At 38.5% G+C, this 15,008-nt stretch overlaps 1 protein-coding gene across 17 annotated transcripts in view; it reads right to left on the bottom strand.

The window, feature by feature from the left end:
- The window catches only part of Tcf4 (transcription factor 4), a 343,890-nt gene that overhangs the window by 22,353 nt on the left and 306,529 nt on the right, over positions 1 to 15,008 (bottom strand). For 12 of the 17 annotated variants that reach the window (XM_076837111.1, XM_076837105.1, XM_076837108.1 and 9 more), the window contains 4 exons: positions 11,374 to 11,441; positions 10,333 to 10,411; positions 7,774 to 7,850; positions 4,656 to 4,859 (listed from right to left, as the gene is read on the bottom strand). In XM_076837111.1, coding sequence (XP_076693226.1) covers positions 4,656 to 4,859; positions 7,774 to 7,850; positions 10,333 to 10,411; positions 11,374 to 11,441 — 428 coding nt within the window. The remainder of the gene's footprint in view (positions 1 to 4,655; positions 4,860 to 7,773; positions 7,851 to 10,332; positions 10,412 to 11,373; positions 11,442 to 15,008) is intronic. The other 5 variants (XM_076837107.1, XM_076837110.1, XM_076837123.1 and 2 more) reach the window with 1 other exon arrangement.

Here is a 15,008-nt window from a genome sequence, read left to right as displayed (position 1 = left end):
TGCTGGCTCTACTGACACAGAGTCACATGAAGATCTGTTCGATATGGGCTTTGTTCTTATTCAGTTAAAAGAAGAGGTTAGGTCATTTGAAAGGCTTCTTCCAGGCCTCATCTGGTGGTATGAATAACGAATGAATAGTGGAGAGAATTAAATTTGGAAAATTGCCATTTCAATAATTGATAGGAAATCTAAAAATCCAATATCAGGATTAACCATGGAGACATCTGAGGTACAGAAGGGATTATATTTGGTAAGTTTCTAACTAGGTTAGTGGAAAGCCCAGCTGTTTCCTTATTCTCTCCCATTTCGAGATTTCTACTTTGATTCTATAAGAAAACCAGGTGGTTATGGAAGAAAAATAATAACTTAAAATTTACCAACTCAAGAACTCATGTAAGAGTTCACACCCTTGGCCACTTAGCACAAGTATGTTGACTTAAGAAAAAGTGTTTAGACAACGTGGGTTGTACCCTGAGCATGTACCCCATGGTGGGGGACAGGGGGTGGGAGGGAGACAGCTGCTCTGGGATCTTGGCCATAAAATACCTGCAAACTTCTTCTGCCACCCAACATTGGTCAAGATTTGAAAATCACAAGCTTCTGGCACTGAAAATTAATTCTCAAAAAGGCTGACAGTCTCTGGGAAGTACTCATGGTACTACAAAAGAGCATGGAACTTGGAGTCAACGTATCTGAATTTAAATTCAGCTGCATGCCTTGAGACTACCTGCTCAAACCTCCTGGGGCCTGTGGCCACCATGATCACTTCAATGGGCCCTGGTGTAGCTGGCCTGGTATTCTGTAAATGGGACCCAGCAGGGGGGCTGGCAACTCTTTGGGCACTGAGAATGTTAGTTTTTCTTCTTCCCTTTTAATGGATGGTCTATTTATGGGGAAGGAGACACGTGGTGCTCAAGGAATTTACAATAGTTGGTAAGGCGAAAGTCATACTTATAAAAGATGCCAAGCTACGTGTAGCTGGGTAAGATAAATATCTAGAAATGGGTTGACTCATAATGCCTTTAAGAGTAGACCAGAAAATGATGATCACGGGCAGGAACAGCAAGAGAAGACAGCCTGGAAGAGGAAGAATGGGAGTCGGAACTTTGAAAATGGCGGGAATTAGGCAGGCAGAAAGAAGTGGATGGGCAGGTCACGTCGGAGAGAGGTACCTCGCTAGAGTGTTCTGGGCAAATTCTGGTAAGATGAACCCAATGTGCTCGCAGCAGAACCTTCTGCATAGTGGAGTGGCTAAATGGAAGACCTTTGGTAAGTGGACATGGGTCTTAAATGCTGCACTAAGGAATTGATCTTTATCTAATAGACAATGGAAAGTCAGTGAATGTTTTGGAGTAAGAAAAAGGCTTAGGCAAATCATCTAGAAGCACCCACATTTGCAACACTCTCTCTGGTGCTAGGAGCCATGCCGCTGAGGAAAGAAAAGAAAAAAAAAAAAAAACCCTTTCATTACACTAATACTTAGTAAATCACAGAAGACCTACTTCAGAACTCCAAGGAAAACATTTTTGTGAATCAAAAGCTAAGTACAATATGTTAGCAATTAAATGAGATAACATAATAGCTGAGGCAGAACCACAGCTTTCCCTACCACAAATCCAAGCTGCACCAGAAAGAAAGGCTTACATCATCTTCCAAGTTATCAAGCCATTTTGTTTTGATTTTCAGGAGGCGGGGAGGGGGGGAACCAGCAGAGTACTGAGGTCAAGAGGATTCAAAGCTGACTATTCTTTAATCAGAAGGAATTAGGAAGGAGAGCGAGAAAGGGGATCTGCTCAAAACGACTCCCACCCTGGGATGAGCCTGGAGTCCCTGGCCCCTCACTTCCGGTCCAGGACCTGGGAAGGTGTGCAGCCCAATGTGCCTCTTTCCAGTGCTTTCTGCCACATTTCCGGTGCATACCTCCCGCTGCTACTTTATTTACTGCAGCTGGCCAAAGTTTTATAGCCTGTTTCATGTATTAAAATTCAAATGTGGAAAACATTACCAGTATCCTCCTTGATTTTTTTTTTTTTTATTTTGTTGTTGTTTTGGGGAAAGGGGGGGGTTTGTTTTGCATTTTTTTTTTTTTTTTGCTTCCCCTTAAACTTCCCTTTTATTGTGGAATGTATCCAATGGTCAAAGGCTAACATTAGACTGACTAAATTCAAAAACTATTTCCTTTGTTCTTAGTTTTTTTTTTTTTTTTTTAAATTCATACCAGTTTGCACAAGGAAAGATATGCCAATCCAGCCTCTTCCACACACATTAATGTTTAGACTGAGGATCTAGGATTCTGTGGACAGGCTAAATGGTCTTTCAAGAAGAAAGGGGGAAAAGGTAACTAGCCCCTCTTTGGGTCAGATGCAGCAGGTTGCTGACAGCGGTGGCACCACGTTTTGGCTGGCTCCATGGCTGTCCTTAATTGAATACAAGATGTCTCAGAAGAGTGAACAGGAACTTTTCCTCGTCCACAAAACTGGCAGCTCTATTGCTTCTAGATAGTTTTTTTTTTTTCTTTCCCAATCCAATCAAAGAGGTGTCTGTGTTATATTGGCCAATTATTTCCCTTTTCAAAATGGTTCTGTTCTATTCTCTCCTGTTCCCCTGCACTGAAATCAGTTCAACTCCCCATCTCCAAAAATAATTCTAGACTTTTCCTCCCATCCCATCTCTGAATCAGACTCAAAGAGGAGGCAATTCAAAGGTCAAATAGTTCCAAAAAGCATCTATGTATAGTTTAGTATGTTAAAGAACCACTTAACCTACATCTGGTACTTAAGAACAAACTTTACATATTTATGGAAAGACAGTCTCTGAAGCAATGCCCTGGCTGCGTGCTGCATCCGGTTAACATATGCAAAACGAACCCAGCTATAGAAATTAAACTATTTTTCTCTTGATTGAGAGCAGATATACAGAAATGGTTATAAGTCACAGATCTGGCTTTTAATAAAGCCAGATTTCTTAATTAAAAGCAGTATTGTTTAAACATCGTAGTTAGAAAAAAAAAAGAGCTGTACAAATGAAAATCTCATATTATATGCATCCCAAGTGTATTTAACACATTACCTGAGGCCAAGCCAAATTAAAATCTAGACTTTCCTTTTTAAAACTCTTAGCAACCACTATGAACAAATTTTACTTAGTCATGAATTTTTTAGGGTAGAGGTCAAGGAAAAGAAAAAAAAAAAGAAAAAAAGATACAGCTTTGGCATTCAAAAATATCTTTCCACATTTTAGAAGTGAGTTCATTGCTTCTATTTATAATCCAGTATTTTGGGTTTCAAATTGGTTGCAGGTTTTGATATTACACTGCTCAGGACAGTACTCTTCATCTTAGTGTTTTAGTAGGAGAAACTGAAAGGACACAATACTACTCTTGAACAAGAACTTGAAGAACCTCCTAATAATTTGTACTTATTTTGTGTTTCCTTTAGAATGTCTTTAAACAAAAGATGCTACCAGAAAAGAGACCGTCATTCAAGCAATTTTTAGAAAAAAAATCTAGAAGGGACAGAGTAGGACACTAAGGTGTTTATGACCAGACAGGAGTCTGGATAGAGCAGAATTATTATAATATCATCAAATTCTACACTATTTAGTCACTTCATTAATTGTCACAACTTAATATTCTGTTAATATTCTCAGTGTCTTTGTAACACACCCCAAAGATGCTTTCTAAAATTCTTTCAAAAGAGTAAGAGACACTCCAATTGTCAGGTGGACAAATCTGCTAACAGATTATTCAAATAAACTCTTTATAAATAAGATTTATAAATAAATGTGGTGGCAAAACTATTCTCTACATTAGATTTCACAATCCCATAACATGTATGTACACAAACAAATTTACCATATGTTTCTACCTCCCATACTGAGGACACAAGGGACCATTTTGGCTTCTTTAATGATAATGATAATAATAAGGATAGGAATAATAATAATAAGCCCAACCTGTTCATATTTGAAATTTCGGCAATGTTGAACCCTTAAATCAAAGTCACCAAGATGAATGGTTTAAAACACCATCAGTGACCCAACAACTCATTCCTGGATATATGCTAGGTGAATGGAAAACATGTGCTTACACAAAAACTTGTACCTGAACATTTATAGGTGGATCACTCATAACAGCCCCAAACCAGAGACAAACCAAGTTACCTATCACCTAATAAATGGATAAATGTAATGTGGTCTAGCCATGCCTGGAATATTATTTGGCAGTGAAAACAAAAGAAGCTCTCTATGTGGTAAAATATAGATAAACCTTGAAAAGATTATGCAAACTAACAGCAGCTAGTCAGAAAGACCAACATGTGTTATGTGATTCCATCTATGGAAACTGTCCATATTTAGGCAAATTTATAGACAGAAAGTAGATTGATTAGTGGTTGTCCGAGGCAGAGGGTGGGAAATAAGTGCCTGATGAATTTTCTTTTTTACAGTGGGCTAAAATGTCCTAAAACTAGACTGTCATGATGGCTGCACATTCCTGTGAATGCATTAGAATACACTGGATTGTATACTATAAATGGGTGAACTTTTGTTTTCTCAATAAAGCGGCTTTAGAAAAGCCAGCAGCAGTAGTTATTTAAACCTGAAATTCTAATTCCGCACTGTACAAATTTGTATACTCTACAAATCTCATCACTTACCATGAGTGAATGTCTGTTGGCTGAAAGAAGGCCGGTTCCGTACCCTGAGCCCAGACCACCCATTGCTCCATTGTGAGAAGGCCCAATGATCCCGTGCATGTCTCCATGACCACCAGGCACAGCTGTGGATGGGCCCACTGCATGATTCCGGAGAACATGAATCGCATCATCCAGTCTTTCTAAACGATCTTCAATTCGGCTTTGCTGTTGGTTAATAAATGATGTAAAATTTGATTTAGTTTGAAATACATGCATAGGTTAGTTACATAAGGAGAACTTTGATTGACACAAACCACACTTTGGTTCTTGAATATATGTTTGCAATAAAGTTAATTGCCTTAGAACAATAATAAAAATACACAATGTCCTTCCTGGAAAACTGGTGGGAAATGTTGATGTTAAAATTATAGTATTATTTACATGAAAAAGTAAATTTAAAAAAAAGTTCTTCCAGGACATTACTGTGTACGTATGCTACACTGAACTGTTTTAGCTTGAAAGATAATTTAGATTTACTCTACGAAAGATGATTCATTGAATTTCAAGAAAGAGTCTGTGCATTAGGAGGCTTATTGAGGAAGTAGGTTCCTAAGCCATTGTGATGGGGAGTTGGGCCTACATTTTTTTCCGACTAGGCACATATGTAAAAAGAACAACAACAACAAACCAAAACCCAAGACATCCCGGAAGGGATGAGTTAAGAGTTCAGTGGAAGATGGCCTATTTGTAGTTTCCTAATTAAATTATTTTCAAGTCAGAGACAGGTAAAAGCATACAGATTTTGTCTTCCTACTGAGTTTTTAACCTGTGTGAGTTGCTTCTTGTCTACTATCAATACCAGTCTACATGTGTGTGCACATGTGTGTGTAAGGCCCCCAAGTTTGTTACAGAAAAAAAAAAATCACTAAAATTCTATCAACCAAAGTAATATAAAACTTGAAGACTGAAGCATCACAAAGATCTGACCCCCTCATTCACTGAGGATGATGTCTAAATGAGTTCAAAGCCCCTCTACGGTACAGAGTCACTACTGCATATAGTTATAAGCCCAAGGACCTTTGTCATTCTAGCCACATTAGGATTCTAGTTTACCTCAGCTAGGTGAGGCCTCCATTAGAGGAAAAAGAAAATGGTGAGCCACACACACACCACACACTCACTTTTTTGCTTTTATCAATGACATCAAGTATTACTCTCTGTTGTACCCTTTAAAATGTAACATCTCATTGATCCTTGCTGCTCATGTGTACTACAGATAGAAAAGACATTAATATCCCTTTCCTACAGAGAGCAAAAAGAGGCTCAAAGAAAAGAAGTGAATTAATTCCTCAGTGTCATACTGCTGGGAAACATAAAGTCGGGGTTGGAATCAAGAGTTCTGGACTTTAAACCTTGTGCTGCTCTGTACCGCATCAAGCTATGATCTACTCTGATTCCTCATGTGCTGGGCAAACAGATGGGTCAGTTCTACGGCATGAGAAAAACAATTTCTAATTATTCTATATCGACAGGAAGAATGTGTGTCTAATGGAGTTAGTCTATGGTACAGAGCATTTTGATTCGGTGGGCTTGGGAGTTAAACCATCTCCTGAGACTGCTAAGTCTGCTACTATTTGACCTGAGAAAAGTCACTAACCTTCTCTGAGCCTGAATTTCGTGTTTTTTTTTTTTTTTTGTAATAGTTTTTATAGTAGATGGACACAATACCTTTATTTTTAATTTTTATGTGGTGCCGAGGATTGAACCCAGTGCCTCACACGTGCTAGGTAAGTGCTCTACCAACTGAGCTAGAGTCCCAGCTCTGAGCCTGAGTTTTTAAATTTATAGAAATGGGAATGATAATACATACTTCTGAGTGTAAATGTAAGCATGAAAAGACAGATATGTGCCTATCCTAATGCTGGCTCTCCTAGTGAGGGGAAAGAGGAGTTTCTACTTATGAAGCCCCTCTAAGAACTCAGATCCATAAGGAATGGAAGCTGTAGTCCAGAACTATAAATAGCCTTATAGTTCTAAAGCTGGAAAAAGCCTGGTTTGGATGGATGGGTCCTGGAAAATGACCGAAGGAGGAGGCAAACTCTTAAAACAACTATGCACTATTTAGATGTAGACTGCCAATCAATGGGTTGGGTAGCGCACATGCTATCTCTGTGTGTGGTTCCCTTTATTGGCTAAAATGCATAGCTGGATGATTCAGACACTCCAGCAAGGAGAAGAGCACCATGAAGGAGGGAATCCATCTTTGTGTTTTCATCTTTTCGATTTTCCTAAAGAGGGAGCAGAGAGGAAAGACACAGAAACACTGACAAGATAACACTAAGTTAGGGAAATCCATGCCTTCTGTTTCATCTAGAAATTTTCAGGAAAAAAAAAAAAAGGAAAACTCAGCTTCGAAGGACTAATGGGCTTGCCCCACTTCTGGCTACCCTCCCCATCTGACTCATGTCAAGACCAGATACTGCATGGATCAGGGTGGCTGCATGCGTATTTCCAGCCCCATCCACCAAGAGTTGAGGAAGACTAAAGTGTCAGACACTGAATCATCATGAGTATTTATAGTACGAATTATTCCCATGGAAATGTTCAGCTATTTCCTCCTGAAGAGTAGGCACTTCTGTACTATTAACAATATTACTGAATTCCTATGAGAACCACAGTGAATGAGGAAATAAACAGTGGGTCTCTTATTCAGAGGTTAAGAGGAAACCTCCTATGAACCTGTTATTCTGGGAAACAAAGTAGAGGTAGCAAGAATCTTTGAGTGCTCCAGCTGTGTGGCTGAGCAGGAGCGATAGCTGGTTGATGGCAGGGAAGTTATTTAGTCACAGGCAGGGGGTCTCTCCCAACCATGGGGGTAGAGGTCATTATCCTGCTGGGATTCTGAGTCTCTTCTTTGGTCCTAGATGCTCAGCACCCTAGGCCTTCCACTGTGGTAGTATCCAGGTCACTATTGACAGACATAAACAAGCAGTCTAATGACTGGCTGTAATCAAGCTGGTGTGCGTAACATTGACCGATAGTCACAGTGATCGGCAACAAGGAGCATCTTGGAATGTGAAGGAGACGGAAAGGAAAAACTGGATTGGAAAGTGGCTGGAGAGAAGCACATGAGACTTACCAAGGAGTGCAAGGGTCCTTCATAATTGGGAGATGATGAGGCCTGACCTCCATTTCTTGACCAAACAGCAGTGCCTGCTGATAGTACAATGAGAATTAAAATTAGATTCATATCAACTTAATAATCAACTGAATGTATTTTTAAAAAATAGTCCTTTGATGCTGATGTTCTCTTAAACAATAAGGTAACTACACGTGAACTTCTCAGACCAGAATGCTGTGCAAGCAAAACATTTTCTTTCTTCCTTTCATTCTTTCTTTTGCCATGCTGGGGCGTAAACTCAGGGCCTATGTGCACATTAGGCCACTGAGCTGCTTCCCTAGCCCAGGACAACCCTTGAAATGTAAAACATGTACACTCAGTTCCTTCTAGAAGAGAACATTTAATGGAGTCTTAGTTAGACATTTAATGTCTAACCTGCAAAATAAATAAAAACCAATTTTAAATTTAATATGTATTTAGGGTTCAAAGCTCAGAAAATACATAATTCAAAAAAAGAAAAAACTAATAGCTATGATCTCACTGAAATCTCATGCCCCAATGCTGTTAGCACTTTTAAAATCCATTCTTCCTGTCTTTTCTGGGTATGCCTGTGTATTTTTATGCTAAACAAAAATAGAATATTTTGTTCAATTACTTTTCTTGACAGAATTTGGACAGAGCCGTCAGTGTGAAAATAGCAATCTGTCCCCTTATTTATATCTTCATAAAAGTTCTTTCTCCCCAGCACGTGGTCTTCCCAGGATGCATTTCCAGGACCCAGAAAGTGGCATCTGCAGCCTTGTTTCTGTGCCTTCCACCTAGAACAGGCTGCACAGGCTGCAGGCACGTGTGCTAGTCCCCTGAAAGATTACGCATGCTGACTTTCTGGTCCCACCATAAGCTAGAAGCGGAGCCACAGTGTAGGCTTGGAGCTCTGGCATTACTATCTATCGCTAATGGCGTAACCTTGGCAAGTTGCTTGCCCTTGCCCACCCATCCTCCTTCTCTTCCTTCCTCCCTCCCTCTTTCCCTTCCTCCCTTCCTTCCTTCCAAGGATAGTGGGGATTGAACCCAGGGCCTCTCTCATTCTAGGCGAAAGTGCACTACCACTGAGCTACACCACCCATCTAAGGGCCTCGGTACACATATCCATAGAACTGGGCTTTAGACTAAATTAGTTGTTCTCATAGTTTAAAACCTGAGAACATTGTTTGCTTGCTTGTTTGTTTTTTCCAAATTAGAACACATGGAATTAGAGTTGCTTTGTTTGAAATGGGGACGTGGGGCATTCCATTAACTCAGATGCTCTCTCCCTCCGGCCTCGGGGGCTTTCTACCCAATCCTTGTCTGGTTCTAGACACTGCACAAGAGATCATTTTTCAGAGCCTAAGAATCTGGTGCAGAACTAGAAGAGTACAACACCACTGAACTTCACTTTCCATTTGTGCCATGGGGAATAATACTTCATTACCTTCTTACGATTATCTTTATTTCTTTCAGTTTCAACTTGGCCTCTTTAGACACGTGGATGTCAGGATGCAGCTATCCATCCCTTTCTTATTCTGTGACCCTCCCTATCATGGAGGCTTGGAAATAGCTGATATGAAGTCTCATCTTAGTCGCAGTCATCACTTAGGAAAGTTCTGCAACAATCTGAAACTTTCCATTTTATATGGGAACCCAATTTATAATGGGCCATATGAACATTGCATACAGGGGATAAAACAGGGTTCGAGGATGCAACTCTTAGGCAAGGGATCCACTATGGATTACAGTGGATTACTGAAAACTGACCTACTATAATTCATAGTGGATCCCTTGCCTGTCAGTTTTCAGTCAGGAATGCATGTGATTAGTTTTGTTTGGAAGCCATCTGTCTTCTTTCCAGGGTGAGACAGATATCAGGTAAGATTTTCTAGATGCGCTTCTACAGGAAAGATATTAAGTCTTTTAAATGCATCTCTGAAACGTTAAATGACTTACTGATATATCCTCCAACTTATAATTATTCATTTTGAAGCCATATTTCATGTTAATTTGTTATATTTTAGAGGCAAACATCTTCTATGCTCCAAAAAATTGTTTCACAATTTATTTACAAAATTATAGTTTCTCTCAAATATTCCAATGGCACATATTTCAAAGAGGGAATAATTTGGAAAGGCTGAAATGTCTACAGGAAATGATCTGTGTAAGTAGCCTACATTTGATGATTATATAGTCTATATTCATATTTACAATTACATTAACCAAGTTTTTTTCCATCTGAGATGCTTTGTTGGAATATATTATTCTGCTGTTGGGAGTCTTTGGCAGAGCTAAGAAAAGTTTAAGAAATAAATTTTTCATGTGCCTGTGTAGTCTAAAAGGATCATCTAATTTTTAAGAAAGATTTTGGACGTAAATGTACTGTCATATTGTAATCTGTCTCTCCCATCCTGTTTTATTTGTCTGTGATGTTTTCGGTTTTGGGGTGGAGGAGGGGAGTGAATTTCTATTTGCTACAGCAAAATGTATAAAAGGGAAATCATTCTCAAAAATTGTTACTATGATGAAATATGATTTAAGATACAGTACCTGAGAGAGAAGGAGGAGAGCCAACAGGAGTTGAAGGATTTGATGAAAAGCTGTTGTTAGTGTGATCTGGAGAATAGATCTTAAATGGTAAGGAAGAAAAAAAAAATCCTTCATTTATTAGGAATAAACAATTAACAGTTTTTAAAACTACAAAGCTACCAATGCAATTCATTTAAATATTACAAGTTATCAAATACATGTAAGCATCAACTACAGTACCAATACTCTGAAATGTAAAATGTAACACCTTCTTCTACAAAACAAGAGGTTAGACAGTATAATTTCTAAGGTTTTACCTCCAATGCCTTTCATTATAATTAGGGCATTCTGATTCCAAAGCTATAGAAGGCCCAGATTAAATAAGCACTTTTACTTAGGACACAATGTTAATATAAGTTGGATTTATTTTACAATCCAATGGTTAGGAAAAAAGCAACCAGAGACAACCTCCACTTACATTTGCAACGGATAATGTTTAGCTTTTGACCAAAATATCAGGTATAGTTCCTCAGTCAAATAAGGTATGCCATTTTGTCACTGGGCAGCATCCCGGAAGAGAACCATTTAATTCTGTCTTCCTAGTAGTGGGTGGGCAAAGCAGAGAAGCCACGTCCCCCAGGTGCCAATAATGTGATGATTCCTCATTTTTTTAAAATGCCTATTCCCAAGTGTTTTAGAACTATCCTGGCAAAGCTAGCATTATTGGTCAGTGAGCACCATATTACTTTAAAGAATAAAAAGAAATCTACATAGGAAATCTAGAAACTGAAAGGCTCAGAGAATATCCCCAGATCAATAAGTGAACACTCCAGCTTAGCCAACACTATGAGAAAACAAGATGTTAGAGACCAGCCACGGACAGGGCACAAAACCTCGCCCCCTCAACTTTTCCAATGATCATTATGCAAGACATCTAGCATTTTCCAAAAAAAAATCAAAGATATTTGCCATTCATTTTCTAAAATTCCAAATGTCCACTTCTGATTAAAGTTCATCCTGCTACAATGGTACGCGTGGAGTCCAAAGTCAATATTTCCTCACCGAAGCAAGTGCTTTCCCCAGAGCGTCTCCAGTCTGGGAGCTGCCTGCTGCCCCGCTTCCTCTATTTGCTGCAAAAACAAAAGGCAGAATATGAAAACCAGGCAGTGAGACGTCTAACAATTTTCTATTCCTGGTCCATTTACTCACAATTTAATTGCATTTTTAATGCTAATTACAACACATTAATCTTTAATTAGCATTAATTTGTTTGCTGAGGTAGATGTCAAATATATTCATGTTACATTTTTTTACAGATAAAATATAAAGCTGACACCTTGGTTTAAAGACAAAAGTGGTTTAGTTGCTATTACTTTCCCCCTTGTTGGTTAGGAGTGGTTGCTGGTGACCAGTTGCATGCCAACATGTGGCGGATATTGCTAAGGTGTAGGCAGCACTTCCAGGACACTGAAGTCCCCCAAATCCAGCTTTTCTTTATATATTTTAAAATATCGAATTGAATTACCTTTATGAATAATTTACACCTCTTTTCAAATAAAGAAAAACCTGATACCCAGCAAAATGGGGTTTTCCTCGGAGTGCTCCACAGCTGAATGAAGCAAAACCAACAATAAAAGAATTTATAACTGGTCCAGCTAACAAGGAGAGAAAATATTTTGAATATTTTAAATAACATGTTTTCCACACACTTAAATCCATGTTCACATTAAAAAAATATTTGACTGTTATGCTACTAAAAGTCAATGTGTTCTCAAATTCTAGAGATAAAATAAGTCTACATAGTCATGAAGCTTTTCTACCACCTTAAACATTGATCTTTTATCTACAAAGTGAATTAACAAAGGATAGTATAATACAAGGCATATGCCCCAGTGTATAAATGAAAGCCAGCTCTATTTAACATGCACCTTCTGAAGGTAACTTGTGTTTACGACTAAATGGTAAAATGGGCGAGCCAGGGTGAGCAAAGCAGAGAAGCCAAGTCCCCCATGTGCCAATAATGTGATGCTTCCTCATTTTTAAAAAACGCCCCTCAGGATTAAAACGATGCCTGGAACTCGGGGCATGTTGTGTGTATTAAGGCTTCAATCCAAGCAAAGGGGCATAGTACTCAAACAAAATCTATGCAATTTCCAGGGGAAGATGTTCTCACTGTTTGGTGAAATGAAAAAAGGAAATCTTGAATATGCTTATGACTTAAGCAGAATTTCACCGCACACTTGTGTAATCTAAAACATTTTCCCAGCTGTACCAGTGAACCAGAGAGACCTTTTTGGGACCAGCAGGCCTCATCCTCTCCCCGACCTGTAACATGCAACGGTGTAGCCAGACCTTCAAGGGTCAAATCCTGTGCTTCTCCAGGTCCTGATTTCATTTCTCCTGGCCTCTGTTCAGCATAGTTAAGTTCTGCTTGTCACTTTTACATATTTAGATGTTGCACGTCAGTTCCATCATCTTTTTTTAAAAAAATATTGTTTTAGTTGTAGATGGACACAATATCTTTATTTTATTTATTTATTTTTATGTGGTGCTGAGGATCAAACTCAGTGCCTCATGCATGCGAAGCAAGTGCTCTACCACTGAGTCACCACCCCAGTCCACGTCATCTTTTAATACATGTTTATTTGGTTAACAAGACCCGTATACATATTCATTTGTGAATTACTAAAATAATGAAAGGAAACTGGTAATATGATCAAGTGAATATGATTAGACACAATGAAAACCTCTTCTTTTTCTTATCACAAATGTATGATATTAAAACTACATGAGTTATTAGTACTCAAGATTATACATGTAAGAAATTTCTTGAAATCAGGGAATGGCATCCTAGAACTGGGCTAGTGGAAGAAATCTAAACAGAAATCAAGCATATTCAAATTTTTAATATAAGATGAAAGATAAATGAAATTATCTCTAGTGAGAAAATGAGAAGAATTTCTGTGTAAGTTCTTTAAAAACTAAACACAGCCATGGAGCTCAGTGGTGCGTGCCTGTAATCCCAGTGACTTGGGAGGCTGAGGCAGGAGGATGGCAAGTTGGAGGTCAGTCTCAGCAATTCAGCTAGGCTCTCAATAACTTAGTGAGACCCTGTCTCAAAATAAAAAATAAAACCAAAAGGGCTGGGAATGTAGCTCAGCAGTAGAGGACTTAATACCAAAATAAAACTAAAACCCAAATGCATTTCTGAATAAATTATAATGAAGATCTGAAGACACAGACAGCACTAGTAGTATTTTGCATTTATTATCATGGTATCTGGGAAAGGAAAATTATCTTCTTTTCCCTTCTCTGTAAGTAACGTTATCTTTTTATTATTATCCCAGCTGCCTGGGAGGCTGAGGAGGGAGGCTGAAGCAGGTGGATCCTGAGTTCAGAGCCAGCCTCAGCAACGGTGAGATGCTAAGCAACTCAGTGAGACCCTGTCTCTAAATAAAATACAAAAAATAGGGCTGTGGATATGGCTCAGTGGTTGTGTGCCCCTGAGTTCAATCCCTGGTACCCCTCACCCCCCCCCTAAAAAAATTAGAGTGAGTAATGAAAAGAATTTGTGATATCTGCTTGATATGAATACAGATCTTCATGAAGTGTAAGTTTAGAGCCACATTGGGTATGGGGGGTGGGGATCACCTTATCTAACAAAGAACCTACACCCAAAAAAACACAAGATATTGTATTAATTACAGATAAAAATTTGCCACAGAAGTAGTTTTCAAAAGAGCTTAAATTTTAAAAGATCAATTCTTCCTTTGAACAATTTAAGAATGAGGATTATGAATTTTTTAAAGAAAATTCATTAAACCAAATAGGAAGAATTGAAAACCAATAAAAATAATTTAAAGAATTTTACAAAATAAATTATATATCACACAAAATCGTACTTTAGAAGAGACAAGATATTCCTGTTATGATTTCTTATAGCAGTATACCTTTCTAACTAAGCTTTCACTTAGTGTCGGTTTTATAAACAGAGATACTAAGACTCAGGAAGTAGTACCAGAAATAGAACCAGCTCCTTACCTCATCTTGTCATGAAAATGTTTCAGAAAACTACAAAGGCTACTCATGGAAGTCACTATAAGAAAAGAGTATTTTTTAACATGAGGCTATGTTACCTTGCAACAGCTGGACTGCCAAACCCCAGGGCTTAAATTTCAAAGAAGTTTACTGGGGCCAGTTCACCCTCTCACTGGGAATGCCTTTTGTTCTGTTCCAGGACACCCTGGAGGGCACACATGTTCAAGATTTCCTGAACATGTTAAGTGAAATGGGTCCTTCTCTTAAGAGATTTCTCTCTTGTTTTGTGTATGACGGACATATCAAAGGGCATACGGAATCAGAAAAGGAATATACTTTTAATCTCAAATGGTCCAATTTTTCCCCTCCTCCTCCTCCTTAAACAAATGAATCATGTTTAGCAAAACATGTATCAAATTTACATTTTCAGCTTTACTATATCAGTACCTGATTACTCTCCAAGCCTAAGTTTTGGTCAACTTATATCATCAGCAATTACCCAAATACCCCTTGTCACAGAAATATGGCCTTCACTTGGGAAGGGCTGTACGGATTCCTTGCATTAGTTTGGTTCTAATCGATTTCTCTCACTCAAGAGAAAAAATAATCAGCCTCTGAATTGAGTGGCAACATAAATATGGATGGGAGATGAGCAGTTA

This window comes from Callospermophilus lateralis, chromosome 17 (genome assembly GCF_048772815.1).
Source record: "Callospermophilus lateralis isolate mCalLat2 chromosome 17, mCalLat2.hap1, whole genome shotgun sequence".
Taxonomy (NCBI): Eukaryota; Metazoa; Chordata; class Mammalia; order Rodentia; family Sciuridae; genus Callospermophilus; species Callospermophilus lateralis.
The sequence above is the reverse complement of the archived record's forward strand: the minus strand, read 5'-3'. Positions and strand labels throughout refer to the sequence as shown.